Source organism: Macrobrachium rosenbergii, chromosome 28 (genome assembly GCF_040412425.1).
Source record: "Macrobrachium rosenbergii isolate ZJJX-2024 chromosome 28, ASM4041242v1, whole genome shotgun sequence".
In the NCBI taxonomy this organism is placed as follows: Eukaryota; Metazoa; Arthropoda; class Malacostraca; order Decapoda; family Palaemonidae; genus Macrobrachium; species Macrobrachium rosenbergii.
Genome location: NC_089768.1, coordinates 5,382,875 through 5,395,000, shown reverse-complemented (window position 1 = coordinate 5,395,000; position 12,126 = coordinate 5,382,875). Strand labels below are relative to the sequence as shown.

General features: G+C 35.7%; 1 protein-coding gene across 1 annotated transcript in view; it reads left to right on the top strand.

Annotated features, from left to right (window-relative positions):
- The window catches only part of LOC136853991 (uncharacterized), an 833,204-nt gene extending 822,552 nt beyond the window's left edge, over nucleotides 1-10,652 (top strand). The window contains exon 4 of the mRNA XM_067129935.1: nucleotides 10,083-10,652. Coding sequence (XP_066986036.1) covers nucleotides 10,083-10,097 — 15 coding nt within the window. The 3' untranslated portion in view covers nucleotides 10,098-10,652. The remainder of the gene's footprint in view (nucleotides 1-10,082) is intronic.
- Nucleotides 10,653-12,126: the final 1,474 nt, after the last annotated feature.

Below are 12,126 nucleotides of genomic sequence, written 5' to 3'. Positions count from 1 at the left end.
GTTTATACATCTTTTACCTGAAATCACCAATCAGGAATCATTGTAGATAGAAGACTTACCATCAAGTATTTTGGGATTTAAATACGAGGAAATATTGGAACATCACTTTTTGCACTTCTAAAGTATCTTCTTTTTAGGAGAAAGGCACCATGAAGTAAATTTTTCGAATCAAGGAGTTCTTTCAAACCCTGTTGGGTGTCTACAGTTGTGCTAACTGACAAGTTCATTAATCATAATTCTATTCCTTAATGGTCACTATTTTCTTCCTTTTGGGCAGCAAAGTAATACGGTTACCGAAGCACACCACGAGTCCTAAGACCAACATTTAAAAACCCGGTCGTCGGTCCAAATGCGTCAAATGTTTATGTGGGCATTTGTGTACATTTAAGTGGTTTAGGGATTTGTGAGGCTAGAGCTTAAGTAAGCAAAGCCATGACTTCCAACATATAGAAGGAGGCTAAGTAAGGTAGAGGATGTCTGGTTAGCTAACTAACACAGAGGAAAAGTTGAGCTTGCGATATATAACCCAGTGGCATGTGTGATACCATGTATTGGCTTGAAATAAAATGTATTTTACGCCTAAATGTCGAAAGCAAGACTAAAAGCACACATTTGTCATGTAAATGTGAATTCATCATGAATAACTGATACAAGTACAGTAGGCGTTGCCACCTTTTTTCCACAAGTTATTAACTGCTATTGGTATTCAATGTTTTTGGAAGAAAACTTATATTATTTATCATTCCCACAATTTCAGTTGAAAAGTTGAACTAAAGAAATAAAATTGAAAGTAACTTTGGCCATAAATAACTATGAACAAACCGAAAGGCTTATTTGAATTGGAAAAATCATTTTTCTTCGGCCTGTGAGTGTAACTGAGGTTTAGTCAAAGTGCTCTGAAGTTCATTTTTTCCCTTTTTATTGCGGACATGGGACGTGTGTTGCAGGTTTCATCAAGTGTGTTGTACCGGCATCACTATAGCCGGCCGATGGTTAACTATTGCGATTTTACTAGTTGTGTGTTGATCTTATCTCATTTTTTAACTATATTTATGCCAGGTGCTGGATTTATCGACAAGATTTAATAGACAGTATGCACAGTACTAATATTTGAACTAAGCATCCTTTGATAACATACTGAGGTGGCTAACCCCGTACTTTTTGCTTTATAATATTATTTAGGTCTTGTTCATGACAGTGTGTGCATTATACGTTTGGTATTGGGTGGAAAACTGAAGCCAGTTATCCAGAAATTTACGTCACCGCTGTGCACAATAGGTTTTAAGGTTTAGGAAAATATACGTTGCGTTTTTACGCATTCCTCAAACCCTTCTTTGGCTGAGTCGGTTGAGCTTCGGACTGTCACTCGATGGGCCAGAGTTCAATTCCCCCGGCCGGCTGATAAAGAGTTAGAGGAATTTATTTTTGGTGATAGAAATTCATTTCTCGGTATAATATGGTTCGGATTCCACAATAAGCTGTAGGTCCCGTTGCTAAGTAACCAATTAGTTCTTAGCCATGTAAAATAAGTCTAATCCTTCGGGCCAGCCCTCTCTAGGAGAGCTGTTAATCAGCTCAGTGGTCTGGTTAAACTAAACTATACTTAACTTTTCGCATTCCTCAACAGTAGAGGCAGCATTCGTGCTCTAATGTTTTCTGTTTTTTACTTGAGTGTGTGTGTTCAGTGTTTTGATTAAAATGTTTCATAATTAGAAATCCATGGGAATTAAATCTGATGTCAGTAAATTGAAATAAAAGACACTTATGAGTGGAATGCACGTCCTTTAAGGTTTTGCTGACCATTGTTGATCTTGCAATGTTACGTAACGAGAATTTTACATATTTGGTGAAACATTAATGCTAAAGGACATTTATTTTTTGTAACCTGTACTTTATCCTCATGATTTGAACTTATACGTTTTTTCTGAAATCTGAAATGGTCCAAAAACCGTTTATTTCTTGTTGAGTCAGCCAGCTAATATTTAATAAGCAATGTTGAATCGCTGCCAGTAAACTAAACGCCTGTTACCTTTCCGATTCATTTATTTCAAATGAATGGTGGCAGTGGCTTCGAATTTTAACGATAAATTTAATTGTAAGCATTTCTGAAAATATGACCAAATATACGTACCGTTAAAATTGGACTTTTCTTGCGTTCTAGTTTCAACTGCTTTAGATATTTTATGAAAAACAGCGCTGAACACATCTCGTGATTTTCGTCTTGAGGGTCTAAAGTTTAAGCCAAAGGTCTCGGTGTAGTACAGTATGATAATGATAATAAACAGTGATGTGAACCATTTAGAACATTTCCTTCTTCTTCTTCTCACAATTATTATGATCATTATTACTGCACGCATATTCTGAAATATACAACTTTCACAAAATATAATTTATTGGCCGTTGAAAACATTAGCAACAACCTGAGTTGAAAGTCACGAATAAAAATACGCATTTATCGATTCTAGAAAAACAACTTATGTAGGTAGCCTTGTAAGATTTTGGGCAAACACATCACATCGAAATTGAAGAGTCAAGGACTCCAAGGCTTTGATCGCTTGGGGCAATGACCCTCAAGTTTTCCATCCGTTCCCTGTCACCAGGGATCCCACGTCTGTTGATTTTTTATGGCGTCTTTTTGAAAGATGGCCCGGGCCTTAAAATGCCATGATTACTAAACTTCGATTCACCCGTTTCCTAGATATATCAGTGTTGACTGTGTTGTTTAGGCGGTTTTGGAATTACATCTTGAGAGAGAAAAAAAAGCACAAATTTATAGTTTAAATTTTTTTATACTTTGAATCGTATTAACATTTTTTATGTATTTTATATCTTAACTGGAATATATATATATATATATTATATATATATATATATATATATATATATATATATATATATATATATATATATATATATATATATATATATATACACACACACACATAGTGATAGTGAGCTCTGCTAGTGTATGTATAAATAAATATGCATATATATATATATATATATATATATATATATATATATATATATATATATATATATATATATATATACACACACATACATACATATACATATATATACTAGCAGATGCTAACTATCGCTCGCGTTTGCTAGTTTCCATATCCGTGCCATACATATACCCTTACCCATATCTGTATCATACTCATACCCATATCTGTACCATACCCATACTCATACCTATGCCCATACCCATATCAGTTCCATACCCATATCTGTTCCATACCTATAACCTTACCCACACCCATATCTGTACCATACCCATACTTATACCCATACCCGTACTGATACCCGTACCCATATCATTACCGTACCCATACCTATACCAATATTATACCCATATCCATTCCATACCCATACCCATACCATACCAACCCCATACCCTTTCCCATACCCATGCCATACCCATGCCATACCCACATCTAAATTAACCCTTCTAATAATAGTCAGCAAAAGTGTATGGGCAGCACCAGCCCTGTTAACCTTCCGGTCATTTACAAACAACTGACCATATCTTGGTGTAGGTGCAGGAGCTGCTGCTGATCGGTTTTGAACCAATGCTGATTAGCTGATGCCATTGGCGGTTACGGACCATCACCATTAGTGCCTGTATATATCTAATAAAATGTCATTTTATAACCACTTCGATAAACACCGAAAATACCTCGCATCCAAGGGGAATTGTAACTCATAGGTGCTTCGTCACCTTTAGGAATCGAACCGTTGCATGGTTTAGAAACAGCGAATTTGATTACTGAGACTTTGCTCTTGGTGGCTGAGGGGTCAAAGTCACTTTCCGTCTTTGTTTCTAAACCACGCAATAGTTCGAATCCTTGCGGTGGCGAAGCACTTGACATTTACAATTTCCCTTCGATGTAGGCACACACACACACACACATATATATATGTGTATATATATATATATATATATATATATATATATATATATATATATATATATATATATATATATATATATATATATATATATATATATATATATATATATATGAGAAATTAATATCTGTAAAATGCTTTTAGTCTTCTTGCATCACACGATTTACACTGCTGCGAAGTTACTAAACATGAGCGATTTTTTTTTTTTTATGCATGCGCAGGAAAATTCTGTATGCTTCCAGAGAGAGTAATTGTTAGGAAATGTTGAACAATAACCGAAGAAAATGACTCGTCGATTGTAGATATAGCGTTACAAGTTGGGAAAGAATCAAACTCCATTGAAAATATAATCATTATTAATCAAAATATTTAATTACAATTACGTTTTTATTTTTGTTTATTCTTTGATTACTGGCTACATTTGCGTAATAAAATGTTATGAAAATGTCACATACAGGAATTCAACGGAAAAGGTCTGCGAGGTTTCAGCTATTAGTTGTGAGAATACAAGGGAGGATGGTGGTAATGCTAGTGGTTGCTGTTGAAGATATGACTTGGTTAAAATTTCGTTAGTGTATAAATTGAGTAAAATGGTATTGAAAAGCCCGTTTAATGAAATATGAAAGAAACTTGATATGATAAATAAACTCTTAAATTTCGACTAACGCCACTTTTGCTGAGGTTAACGACCTGGTTTTTTAACTTGACTGTGACAGGAAGAAGTGGATTCATACTCAGTTTCCGACAGAGCAGCTAAAGTCATGTCTGCGTAATTAGCTGTGTTAGTTAATTTCGTCTTTTTTTATTACATTTATAAACTGATGTCACCCTTCGAGATGGTACGGTTAGGTTATAGTTGTTTTTAGCAGGGGGCAGACAGTTAAACGGAAAGAGACAAAATAAAATCCCAGCTAACATAGAGAAATGTGTTCGAATAATATATATTTAATAACGCTCAACAATCGTAAAAATGAAAGGTAATTCAGGCACATTGCGCGTATCATTTAAAATGACTGAATTATGTGTGTAACAATTATTTATCGTTTCCAGTTGGATATATTCTAATCCCATTCCATGACAGTTTAATATATGCCTATAGATGTGGTTTGCATTTTTTATGTGAACCATATTCACATGTTTTAAAATCATAATTGTTGAGATTTAAGTTCTGAGGTGTTTTTGAGTCTTGCGTCAAAGTATCTAAATGAAATAGGAAATTTACATATATAACAAACTTTCCTGAATTTTTTTAACGATAATAGAATTCATAAATTATAGCTTAATTGTTTTCGGACACCAACAATACGAGGGTTGTGAAGTAAATTCTTTTGTTTGTGATGTATGTGGAGACAGAATTTAAAAACAATAGAAAGTTATTATTACTTCAATCACATCCTAAAAATGCCATTTGCAAAGCAATTCAGAATTTCTTTTGTGCCTCCATCCTAAAGTAAAAAGCAATTACATTCTCTAAACATCAAAACATACGTGCATGCCATTAACATCGCTGCAATGCTTTTGCAGGTCAAACCTTTCACCTTTACCTCTTGGGCAGTTACAGACTTGTACCAGAAAACACAAAATCTCAACTTATAAACGTATGTACATAATTCCTAGTTATAAAAAGTTTTCTCAGAGCTGATCGGATAAGGTTCTCCAACAGTAAAAATCGCGAATGTTGGAATGTATAAATACCAACAGAAACAAATTGCCATTATCCATCATAGGAAAAAGTACCAGTATGAAGTAACTGCAATGCATCACAGTACGTTGTTGGATTACTTGATGATTGGGTTAAGGACTATATATTGATTTAAAAGTCACATAACTGAAGCTGCCCAAGTATTTAATTATGTATTATGGGTTAGTGACCAGTAGTTATTCATAAGGACCCCCGCCAACATAATCGACTTTAAATTGTTAAAATTTGCCGTAGTAAGTCTTGTCCTTGCAGCAGTTCCGTTGTTTTGTGCGTGAGACATTAGTCTGTTTGGCATCCCATTGCCCCGCGTTTTGTTTCAAAATTGGCATCCTTCATCATCTATACCCACACTTGCACCTGGGTTCGATCCTGATGTGAGTCAGAAGTTTATTTCTGTTCCACACGTGATTGTGTGTTGATTATTTCTAACACACACACACACACACACACACACACATATATATATATATATATATATATATATATATATATATATATATATATATATATATATATATATATATATATATATATATATATATATATATTCATTAAACGTCTCTGCCATTTGTATTGATTTTTCACTCTTGATTTTCGTTTATAAGTTAAAATGCACTATTTTTCATTTTCCCAATATGAATTAACGTACATTTCAAAAGAAGTACTAGTTGTTTTGATGTTTTCGCACCAAGCGTTCCCCAGGCTCAGTTAAGCCAGTGCAGGTGTCTAATGAGGAACTATGTACAGGACCCTACCGCAAGTCATTACTGATCTGACCTGACCCTAGTAATGCGCCCCTAAGGTGACATTTTCAGCAGCCGCTTGCAAGTAGCACGCCCCCTTTGAGAGTTCCTTCTATTGTTCTCAATTCCCCAGTCACGCGAGCCACTTCACATTTTTCCAAGTTTCCCCTCCTTCCCAACTACCTGCGCTGCCATCAAGGGTCACCCTTCTTGACTTGACCTTCACCTCCAGCTACTCTTACTAACACCTGCATCCTTGCCTACAAATCCCTTGGCTCTCCCATCTAATTGTCATCTCATTCACACCTCTTCTTCAACCTTTATCTCGCCGCCTACAACTGTCGGCTGCAGACTGTGGTATATATACTGGCCCCAGCAAACCAATGATGCACTAGTCCCTCTTCAGAAGCCACACTGCTAGCATAACCTATGCTAGTCCCCCTTCAGGTGCCTCCTTGCTTGCAGACACTCTGTTCAGCCTACTTCAGAAGACAAACTGCTCACATACCCCATGCTAGCTACCTCTACAACACCACTCTACGACGCCACCCTCCTGACACTATGCAAACACATCTTCGCTAGTCGACCTTACGCTACTACTCAGGTCTTCTCACCCGATTTCACGCCACTGGACGCCCTCTGCTAGCCACCTCCTACAGACGTCACCCTGCTTAATTATCTGACAACGTCCCCCTGTCCAGAAGTCACCGAGAGGCTTTCGCTCGAGTCCTACTCGAAGTAGTTCCTACGCTGCCTATGCTGAAGTTTGCCGCATCCAACCACTCACCTCTGCGCGTTGATGCCCTACTAGTCCACCAGCGCCCCTATCCTTTTATCATATTTCTCTCTGGTGGGTAAACCTTGAGTGGCAACGCTTCCGCTGATGTCCTACGGCAGAACCCTGGCTCTACAAACCTCACGTCTTGTCCACAGACCTAAGATAATGTGATCGGAAGTTGTTTGTCGGCACCTTGTCTGTAACCTGCCTGTGCTTATATACCTGTTCTCCTATTTCCTGTAACCATATTCCTGATCCTTTCCCTCAGAGATTCCTGTGATTTTGATTGTGGTGGAATTGTGATCAGTAGTGACACAGTTTAGTTTTCATTCACGTACTTATGTTAAATTGTAATTATTATATAAGACAGTGTCCTGGAATTTTTCCTACATGAATTCATTGTCATTTTACTCAATTCCATTCGTATGTGTTCGGTTCCCCTGCTCTTGCAGGTCCGTGACATCGAGTCCCCGTAGTGTGGTATCAACTGTATATTAGTGGTGTTGCCTTTCTCCATATCCAGGTGCCATATCCGGTTAAGATATTTGGACTATCAACAGTGCAACATTCTTGCTCATTGTACCCCCTACTGTGCATCTTTTCGATCCTCCCTGATATCTACTGCTTGTTAGCCTATGAAATGCCTAGAGTGTAAGATTTATGGTTGTGGCACTTTGCTTGAGTACTTTGTGATTCTTTTGTGTAACATAATTCTTTACAGTGCCACGGAACTCCATTGATAGCTCCTGTATATATTTTATCTTCTGATTAAATTAGTGAATTATACTGTTTAGTGGACACCTTAAGTTTACCTCCAACACTTTCATTTATTGGTGATTTTGAGTATTTTTTCACTTTTAACTTTTCTGTTCACCGGAGTGCAGCCACCCTAAGCCAGGTGTAGTTATCAGAAATCTTAGTTAGAGCCAATTTTCCAAACGCGTGGCAGCGTGAACGTGACAATATATATATACACACACACACACACACACACACACACACACACACACACACACACACATATATATATATATATATATATATATATATATATATATATATATATATAATGTATGTATGTGTGTGTATGCTAGGTGTGCTTAAAAAGTATCCAACTCTATTCATAAAAAAATACTTTTATATATCAGATACAACAATCTTACACTAATCTCCTTCACAGTAGGCCCCTTTGGCTGCCACACACTTCTCCCAACGGTTCTACCACTGTTGGAAGCAGCGCTGGAACGCCTCTTCTGAAATGACGTGCAGCTGGTCTGCATTCTGCATGATGACTTCTATGGACTGAAATCTGGTCTCTTTCAGGGGCATTTTCAGCTTGGGGTAAAGCCAGAAGTCACACTGAGCCATGTTGGGCTATTTGGGAGGCTGATGAAGTACATGTGCTTAGTGTTTGGCCAGCAAACTCTTCATCAAATGTAAAAAATGGGTGGGTGCGTTATCATGACGGAGGTGCCAATTCTTCAGAGAGAGAGAGAGGGAGAGAGAGAGAGAGAGAGAGAGAGAGCAAATGAAAAGTTCTTATCAAAGCTACGCGATTTAAGTTTGCGGGTGTGACTTCAGGCATTTCCCCAAGCTGAAAATACTCCTGGAATGGACCGGATTTCGGTCCAGAGAAGACATCATGCAGAATGCGAAGGACCAGCTGCGCACCATCTCAAAAGAGGCATTTCAGCGCTGCTTCCGACAGTGGTAGAACCATTGGGAGAAGCGTGTGGCAGCCCAAGGGGACTACATTGAAAGGGATTAGTGTAAGATTGTTGTATTTGAATACGAGTATTTTTTATGAATAAAGGGTGGATACTTCTTGAACACACCTTTGTGTTATATATATATATATATATATATATATATATATATATATATATATATATATATATATATATATATATATATATATATATATATATATTACTTCATCATTTAAGAACAAAAATGTATTGAAGAAAGCATTCATAAAGCACGTTTCATACAACAGACTAAGTAAAGGGTTTATGAAATCCCATGTTAGCTATTTGATAATTTTTATACCAGTCAAATTAGAAAATCATTGGAAAATCGAATGGAACTGCATAAAAAGCGTCTTAAGACAAGCGCAGGAGGGCACTGCAATTTCTGGTCATGTTAGAGAAAATAATTATGCCATGTTTGGACAGGGGTTAAAGGTATTTCTTCCTGATAATATACTGGAAAGTAAAATTACAGAATCCAGTCTTATAGATGAAACCTTATTCAAGAATATGAATATCAGCGAATGAACGTATACACTCGATCCATTTTTTTTTTTTTAATATATAAATTGTCTAGATTTTGAGGAAGGTGATTGAGGTTTGCCTAGCGCTTCTTCGTGACCCCATCCGCATGGTTAAACAAGATTTGTAAGAGACGTAATGGTTTCAGACGCTAATGAGTTTACTGCTCCTTTTTTTTCTAAACTGTTATATGTTTCTGTACTGTTACTATATATCGTATTGCTAAGTATCAGTCCTCTTGCAGATTTCTTAGAAAACTAAAGTCGAAACTGGTCAAGATTCATAACGTGTTGTATTTTTCTATATGGTCATCTGTCAATATATATATATATATATATATATATATATATATATATATAGAGAGAGAGAGAGAGAGAGAGAGAGAGAGAGAGAGAGAGAGAGAGAGAGAGAGAGAGCATGTTTTGTTTGTTTTTATCTGAATTAGTATTTGCAAGAGTGAAGCGATTACAAGAATCCTAGATTTCTTTTACTGCCCAAATAAGGGATCTTCTTTGCAATCAATTTTGACATGACATAAAGAATAAAAACTATGGGTGCCTCAAAAAGTATTTCTCTTCTTCTTTTGTGACGCTGTCATAATTATTTATGTCAGGGAATTGTAATGAAAATGTTCTGGTTTTATTTAAATACACCCCACTTTTTTTTTACAGGTAAGCATTCAGTGATGTAACTCCAAGGCACAGTGATTCTTTTGCGAAATGCGGACCTTAAAGGTAAGCTGTTGTTTATATTTTCTTATACAGTGAATTCTTATAAATATTGATTTTTTTTTCTCTCTCTCTCCTATCAAATCATTGCCTGGCAATGGCTTATACGCTTTGAATTATTAGTTATAGGTTCGAATCTCCTTCATGAGAGCGTGTTAATGTTTTTATTTTTCTTGTCTGAATGGAGTGGATTTTCCCAATTCGCTAAATTCTTGTCTAGAAATTTTTGGAATGCTATCGTGGATTGAATTGGAGTTCATATTCGGAGCTGGAGTGGAATGTGTGAAGGGAGTGTCAACTATGAGCTAAAGTTTGAGCCGAGAAGTGGTAATACGATTCGCCATATTAATGCCCCGAGGGCGGAACTATTTCAGGGATCAGACGGCAGATTCCAAGGAGGACTTTCGTTTAGAACTGTAGTCTCGACATTCTTTTTGGTGTGTCTGCCAATATGAATAAAATGAAGGTGATTACATTCCCGTAACGATCTCATTCGCTGTAAGGGGGTATGGTTTCAAATTCTTTGTATCCGAGTAGGTACGTTAATAATAATAATAATAATAATAATAATAATAATAATAATAATAATAATAATACTAATAATAATAATAATAATAATAATAATAATAATAATAATAATAATAATAATAGAGCGTAAAAACATGAAGAGCCTTTTTTTCTGACGTTTCGATACGGCAGCGAGTCATTTTCCAACTGTAAATAGAGCATATAGGTTGTAAAGCGCAGGAATGAAAATGTTCATAGATCAGATTTGAAAATAAACTCTAAAATCTCAACAAGAACATTAAATCTTTTATGATGCAAACGAAGAAAAACAAAATATGGTTCAAGTAGTGACAAATGAAAATAAAAGGGTCAAAGTAAAGATCATATTAAAGTATACTCAGTGAGATTGAAGCAGTCTGTTCAAGACTATATTTCTTCGTTTGATAAAAGTACTTTGCCCTCATCAGCGCCATTGAAATCTTGTTACTGCTATATATGAAAACTGTTATATCACGCAGACGACAAGTTTTGATTTAGGACGAGAAATAAACAGAGAAATTTCATTAACATACCAGTTCTAAGCAGACAAAACTCTAACAGTAGGTAAATCTAACAGAAAGTAAATTGCCTTTCATAATTGTCGTTTTGGGACAAAATCCACGAACAAGTCAGAAATTTCCAGCTACCAAAAACCTACCTACATATGTCCACGAACTAACAATTTCTTAAGGGTACCATAAAAGATGTAAAACTAATATTTATCTTGTATCTTCATAAAAGAAGAAAAAAAAAATCTTCGAACAAAGCCTCTTCCCTTTAGTCTAAGCATCTGCTATTTAATAATGAAAATGGGCTTTAGTGACGACTGAAATTTTCTAATGAAAACGAGGTTTCATATCTTTCGTGACAATGAGAATGGAAAGCAGTTAAGATGTCTTACTAGCTTGCAGTCCTAGGATGACAGTCCTAAGCTTGTCTACCTATAATGTGAGATTTTTTAATATCTGATCCCATGTATTCATATCTATATTTGGAACAAGTGAATAAGTAAGAAATTGATAAAAACAGAGAAGCTAATTTGGTATTTATAGTATAAAGCCATACTTTTGTTTCCTTAACTACAAGTTTGTTACATATTTTTAAATATTTGGAATTCTTGTTTGGTTTTCTTTGGTGTTAATTTATTGATCAGGATCGTATAGTGAACGTGTAAAATATTTTTGAGTTAAAACTGCTTTGATAAAATCTATCTTTAAAATTCCATTTTCATTATTAAATAGCAGACGATCAGACTAAAGGCTTTCTTCGAAGATACAAGATTGATATTAGTTTTATCTCTTTTATGATACCCTTAAGAAATTGTTAATTCGTGGATATAATATGTAGGTAGGTTTTTGGTAGCTGGAAATTTCTGACTTGTTCGTGGATTTTGTCCCAAAACGACGTCTATGAAAGGCAATTTACTTTCTGTTAGATTTAC